This window comes from Poecilia mexicana, unplaced genomic scaffold (genome assembly GCF_051168715.1).
Source record: "Poecilia mexicana isolate PSO_F unplaced genomic scaffold, ASM5116871v1 scaffold_11, whole genome shotgun sequence".
NCBI lineage: Eukaryota > Metazoa > Chordata > Actinopteri > Cyprinodontiformes > Poeciliidae > Poecilia > Poecilia mexicana.
In genome coordinates, this window is record NW_028263380.1 from 27,015,676 (window position 1) to 27,022,541 (window position 6,866).

The 6,866-nt window shown below is 43.2% G+C and overlaps 1 protein-coding gene across 1 annotated transcript; it reads left to right on the forward strand.

The window, feature by feature from the left end:
- Nucleotides 1-469: 469 nt before the first annotated feature.
- Nucleotides 470-6,610, forward strand: cdca8 (cell division cycle associated 8). Its single transcript, XM_088010552.1, has 11 exons — nt 470-573; nt 832-924; nt 4,319-4,450; nt 4,520-4,560; nt 4,636-4,711; nt 4,784-4,848; nt 5,116-5,198; nt 5,278-5,374; nt 5,529-5,657; nt 6,221-6,307; nt 6,386-6,610. Exons 2-11 carry the CDS (start codon nt 834-836, stop codon nt 6,419-6,421), a joined length of 837 nt encoding a protein of 278 aa, XP_087866678.1. The 5' UTR covers nt 470-573; nt 832-833; the 3' UTR covers nt 6,422-6,610.
- The last annotated feature ends 256 nt before the right edge of the window (nt 6,611-6,866 follow it).

Consider the following 6,866-nt stretch of genomic DNA (forward strand, 5'->3'; position numbering starts at 1 on the left):
ATGTAAACAATAATTTGTGGTACCTTCAATGTACCTTAAAAGTGGAAAATCAACAACTTGAATTTTCTTTTCTGTAAAATATTCAATTTCTGGAACACCTTGAAATCCCAAACAGAAAAACTCTAGGTTTGAATTTGACCCAAAGAGCTATTTTCTGCAAAGGAACTGTGCGTCCTGTACATTTCCCAATATCCTAAACGTTTTATTTAATATTTCATAAATAATATCCTTCACCATTTCCAAGCTATTTTACTGTTATACTTAATTTTTGTTAAATTTTAGCAGTTGTCTTTACACGTTTCTTTTCTTTTAAATGGTTTAAAATCTTAAAAACAAATCATTATCAGCAAAATGTGCACAACTAAACACGATATGGACGAAATTCCGAGTTCATATGTACAATTAAATGCAGCATGAAAACAAACCAATCGCGATAAACGCTTTCTGATCATGAAGGACAAACGTGGGCTCTGATTGGCTGAGGGGATGATTCGGTCACTCCCACCACAGAGATTTGAAAACTGCAGGGAAAAGGAGGGAGAGCAGTCCCAGAAAAGAGACGTTGATTTTCAGGTATTGTACTCTTCAATAAAATGTTATGTGGTTGGTAGTTAGATTTCCTAAGATGTTTTGAGATGATGTGAGTTTTGTGAACTCCGCTGTTGACCGATAATCAGTCATGAATAGCTGGTTCTCGTGCTGCTAACATGCTAGCCAACGGAGAGAAACGGCTGCTACCGTTAAACCCTCCATATTGATGCACTTAACGTCTATTATGTGTGTTAAAACGAGCTCCGTTGTGTGTTTAATGGCTGACTCCGTGTCCTGCAGACATGGCTCCCAGGAAAAGAACCACAAAGCAGCGGAAAAACAGCCCGAAAACGGCAAAGCTGGAGGCTTTTCTGGAGGATTTCGACAGTGAAGGTATGAGTCCAGTTGGAGGAAATAACTAGAAAGTCATGTTATTCTGCTGCACTGAGGTATCTGCAGAAAAATAGATATAAAGTATTTTCTATGTCTATTAAATAACGAACAGCGGATCCGTTTTAGGGCCACATATGATCCGATTCTTTTTGGGCTGAATCGTTCCCACTGTTGATTCCTTTTCTTTCTACCTTCTGGGATTTTCTCGGACCTGCAGAGGCCAGGAAACAGCTCTGCTTCCATTTGAGTCACTTTCATATCTTTTAACTCAGTTTGAACTGTATAAATAATACAGTTAACTTGGTGTTATTTTAAATGTTCTTCATAAAGTGAATTTGAACCCGAAGAATAATTTATTACATGAACCAGCCTCTCCAGTCTCCTGCTGTCCATCACTTTCACTTCTCCTTGCTGAAAAACTAAATGTGAGACCATAGTGAATGTTAGGTGTACTTTCTAATCTGTTAGCAAAGATATGTGGCTATATGCCGTTAAAAGAGGAGGTAAAATAAATAAAAATGAAACATGCAAAGGTGTTGGCAGCTTCAAGGTGAGAAGCTGCCGCGTCTGAGTGAAATGCCTCCTGTCTGCTGAACCTGCAGGTCCAAACCGGCCAGAGCTGCTGGTGGGGATTAAATCTCTGTGACGGACGGATCATAACAGTTTTGGTTTTTTATTATGGGTTAGTTTTATTTTGTTGTGACTTTTTGCCTAATTCAGTTATTTTTAATTAATCTTCAGAGAGGGTTTGTTTGGTTTATTAGTTACATGTAGCTCAGTTTGTTAGCTTTTATTTATAGTTTTAGTTTTTTCATATTTTGGTTCATTTTAGGTGATTATGTTTATCAGTGTTGTGGTACTCGAAGTTGGTCTTGGTCTTAAGACCGTTTTCTGATGGTCTCGGTCTCGTCTCGGTCTCGGGCTCTGAGGACTCGGCATTTTATTTCAAGACCAGTCGAGACCGCGACTGTGAAAATATCACTAAACGTACAACATACTGTCCAGTTTATTTGTTAACATCTTTGTTTTCAGTGGATGCAAAACGCACCAATTAAAATCCAAGCAACTACGTGTTTCTCCCCCTCCCCCTCCCCACCTTTCACTCGCACGCGGCGCTCCAGGACATGCGCAGTGGTTTTCTCTCAGCGGCAGAAAATGTTTGTCTAATCGTCAGTAATATAATATCGCTGCATAAATAGTAAGAAATCCGATGGCCAGAGCTAACTCAGCAGCGCTTCGCTTTCACAGACGGTGGGGACGTCTAACTTTTTTCGTCACTTAGAAAAGTAGCTCAAAGAAGGTAAGCTCCGTTAACGTGATGTTAGCAAAGCTAGCTGTACAGAGACGCATAAGCATTGTGATGAAAAATGTTATCACTCACTGTGCTGAATTATTGTGCGGAGGTGTAGACTGACTTGTCGCATATATGGGACAACGCTATGTCCAAAAGTCTGCAATATAGTGAGGTGACATTCAGAAACAGTCGATTCTTCTCCACGGCTCTTTACTTATTAGATAGGACTGGAGTGTCACTGAGAGCCGTTGTTCTATCAGATTACCATACGCTGTCAGGTTAGCATACATGCATTAAGCATTAAGAAGTCCGACCGTCAGAGGAGTTGTCAGTTCACCATACACAGCAAGTTATGACGAAAATAAGTCATTAAATTGTTTTCAATGATAACTATATAGATATACATGTGTTGTCATGGTTTCAAAGTGTATTTAAAGCAGGTCTGGCTGCTGCTGGAGTCAGCTACAACACACGACCGTGTAAAACTCACTTAACCGCTAAGTCAGGATGCCATACAACTGTTCATAACAGATCTACGTCATGATTCTATGTTGTTGATTAAATGAAATCTTATGGTAATGACGTGTCTGACAGATATAGCCGTTGTTCTATCACATAGCCATACATGCAGTGAGTACCATGCCAGCACATGCGCCTTAAGAAGTCCGACCGTCAGCGTAGTTGTCAGTATACGCAACAAGTTATGACGAAAATAAGTAATTAAATTGTTTATAATATGACATAATGTGATAACTAGATGGATATACATGCGTTGTCATGGTTTCAAAGTGTGTTTAAAGCAGGTCTGGCTGCAGCTGGATGCCATACAACTGTTAATAACCAAGTGTATGATGATCTACGTCATGATTCTATGTTGCTGATTAAATAAAATCATATGGTAATGACAGCGTATGCATGTCTGAGCTAAGCGTACGACTATCTGACAACGTATGCTGATCTGACAGAACACCGTGAGTTCGTGTTAAGCGTATGACGATCTGACCTGACAGAACACCCGTTCTTTGTTCTTGTAATGCTCTGTGTACATGCATCATTATTTTATTTAATTATGTACGTTAATATTTAAATTAACAAATAACTAAAACACAAGAACGAAAGAGCACGCAGAGCATGCACATTGCTCTTTGTTTTTGTTCAAAGTGGCAGCTGTAATGTCTGCCATGGTGTCAGACTACCTGGCTTCATGTACTGGGATAGAGAGTGAAAACAGTCACGATGAGCGCCTTCTGTTTGGTTACTTCTTGCTTGTTGCTCCTTGGTCAGTGTTCATGGTTGAGCGTTATTTACCGTCAGGGCATTGCCTCAATTGCTATGTTTAATGGTGCAGACAGTGGTGGATTCTTACATGAGCAATATGGGCAAATGCCCAGGGCGTTATGTTTTTAGGGATGGCACGAGACCATCACACTTTTTAGCACATAAATGGAATATTTAATATTGGTAAAATGTATTAAGTATTTAATATCTAGGTGTTTTTATGGGAATATGGATCTTTCAGATTATTTTGAGAAGCAATTTCGATCATATTTTACATTTTATTGTGTCATGTAGCACGGCCGCTGGTCTTGGTCTTGACTTGGTCTCGGACCCCAAAAGTCTTGGTCTTGTCTCGGTCTCGATACACTCTGGTCTTGGTCTTGTCTCGGTCTCGGGTTAGGTGGTCTTGAACACAACACTGATGTTTATATTGATTGGGTAAAAATACTCAACAGAAGAAATCATTTACAAAAAAGGTATTCAGTTATACAATAACAGACTGGAGTTTCTGCAGTGAACATTTTGCTGATGGAAACTGGAGGAAAACATAACAGTTTCACATCAGTTTGAAAGGCTAATAAATGGATTCATAAACTCAATAATGAAGGACATTATATCTAATTTCAATATGTTTAATAAACCTACAGCATAGATTCACTTAGTTATAGTTTTCTCCATTAATTACAGTTTTTATTTCAGTTTTTAGTGAACCATTATAAGGAGTTCACGTTTCACTGAACTCCTTAGACCCACTGAGAAACTGAGATCTCCTCCTCCTCCTTTTTCACCGCGCTGTCTGTGTCTGTGTTTGTGTTTGTGCAGTGAAGACCAGAGTGGGCCAGATGAGGGAGAGGATCAACCAGCTGCTGAAGGACGTGGATAACGGCTACAACATGGCTCTGATCAAGCTGCCCAGAGCCGTGAGGCAGATGAACTGGCTGCAGCTCTGTGGCGGTGAGTCCCGTCAGTCAGGAAGCTCCGCCCTCCTCCGTGTCGCTCTGATCGCTCCGGTTCTCTCTGCAGATCCAGACAAATCCAACGCTGCAGAGGTCGACGATGTAAAGGTGAGCATGCTCTTCGTCTCTTCTCCTCACCTGAAGGTCCGGCTGTCCTAACCCGACGCCGTTTCCTCTGAGCAGAGACGAGAGGAGGCCGCCATCTTGGAGAGCGTGGTGGCGGAGGACCACGCCGTCCTCCTGAAGTCTGTCAAGAAAAGTCAGTGAAAGTCTCTGGTTCTGTTGGACCGGTAAAGGTCTGCTGCTGATTCTGTTCTGGTTCCTCCTGCAGCCACCAGGAAGAAAGGTGGAGCAAAGTCCGGCTGCAACGAAAACGTCCTGAACTCCACCAGGAAGGTTCGTCATGTCGGGCCGGTTTTAGTCGCTTCCTCCAGCACTTCAGGATCAGTTTTGTCATCAGTCACTGATTCTGTGTCGCTACTTTAGAAATATTCTTAAGCAGCATTGCTGTGATCCCCGCTTTGTGTTTATGTAGAGAAGTAAATGTGGCGTTTTGTTACTCGTCATACTGATCAAAGCGTTTAACTGTCAGAGCTTGGAAATAAATTCAGGAGCCGTTTCTGGTTGTAACGAGACGACGTCTTGGTTCTGGTTCTGATTCAGACCCGAACAGCCAGAAAACCCCCGTCTACAACAAAGAGGTCAAAGGTTCTGGATGTGAGCAAGGAGGGCAGCACCATCAGACGGTGAGCGCGTTGACTCCTCCCCCTCTATATAGGCCACGCCCCTTTAGGCCCCGCCCCTCTGAGCTTCCTGTGTGTTCAGCTCCAACAGGAAGCCTCTGGTGACCCCCGCCAGGAACCTGCTGGACTCCTCCCTGATGATGGGCCCCACCCCCCTCATCACGCCGCGCTTCGACCAGGTAAGACTCACCTGGTCAGACTCACCTGGTCAGACTCACCTGGTCAGACTCACCTGGTCAGACTCACCTGGTCAGACTCACCTGGTCAGACTCACCTGGTCAGACTCACCTGGGCCGCGGCGTTGTGGCGTCGGCCTCATGGCTCTGCCTCCTCAGACTGCCGAAGACGCCCGCCATCAGAGTCCCGCGCCACAAGGAGCGGGTCTTCAGCATGTCGGTCAACGGCTCCCCCATCGAGGCAGGAAGTGACATCGTCATCAACGTTCCAGTCGGGAACGGAGAGGTGAGTGTTGGAGTCCCGTCACCATCAGCTACTTAGCGCATGTGCTAACAGAAATACATCCAGAGGACATTCTTGTTCCTTTTTTCGTGTGGTTGTAATCGTATGAATATTAAATGATTTAAAGCAAATAAGAAATAAAGATAAAAACAATTTAACTGCATTTTGCAGGAATGATTCTGGAAAAAGTCCAGTAAATGTACGTACAATAATCAAAGTAGAGAAAAGAGTAATAAACTGTTTCCCATGAACACGTGGCGTTTATTCCTGTAACACATTTAATCTCAAAAGATGCGATTATGAGAATAAATGTTTTTGTCCCTGATTGGTCCACTAGAGGGCGCTCTGACCGTAGCTACAGGCTGAGTCCAACTCAAAATCTACTTAAATTATGACAGTTATTGTTCAGTCAGAGAATTATTAATAGGTGATCTTATTTTATTTAATATATGAATATTTTAGACTTTGATGCGTTTTAAGAATAATCTGGAAGTATTTGTTCAGCCATGCTAATGAGCCGACGCTACGGACCGCAGCCCCTCTGTAACCCGACCTTTGACCCTCAGAGCATCCAGCTGCTGGCCAGTGAGATGGACTCTCTGGACCTGACGCTGCTGGACGAGTCGGCGCTGAGAAGCATCCGGCTGCTGAAGGTGGGTCCATCACTTCCTCTGCATCACTTCCTGTCTCTGCGTCCCAGAATCATTCTCTTCTTCTGTGGTTTCTGACAGAACCGCCTGACCACGCTCTGCGGGCCGTCGGAGTAGCAGCAGCTGGAGTTCTGGCCCGGTTTTTATATTCTTGTTTTTTTGTTTTGGTTCTTTTTTTCTGGTTTTAGTTTTTTGTAAATTTTCTGTTGAAGAATCGATCAGAACTGATTCTGCCCTCCGAGGTCCATTTGATCCGGAACAAGTTCTGTAAATATTCCGTGTTTCAATAAACCCAGTAGAACCTCGTCCTGCCGGTCCTGTCTGTCTGAGCATCAAACGTCTGGTTCTGTTGGGACTCCGGCCCGTTTTAACCGGTCAGAACCTGGAGAAAATTCATCAGAACCAAATAAATAGACTTTATTTCTGAACAGAGAAGAACCTCCATGAAGCCCAGAGAGGTCAAAGCTCTGGATCCATAACTCTGGACCCGACCCTTCTGAACCTCTGGGCCGGTTCTGATGCAGCTTCATGTCTGAATGGGTCCGGTTTAATGAATCAGAAC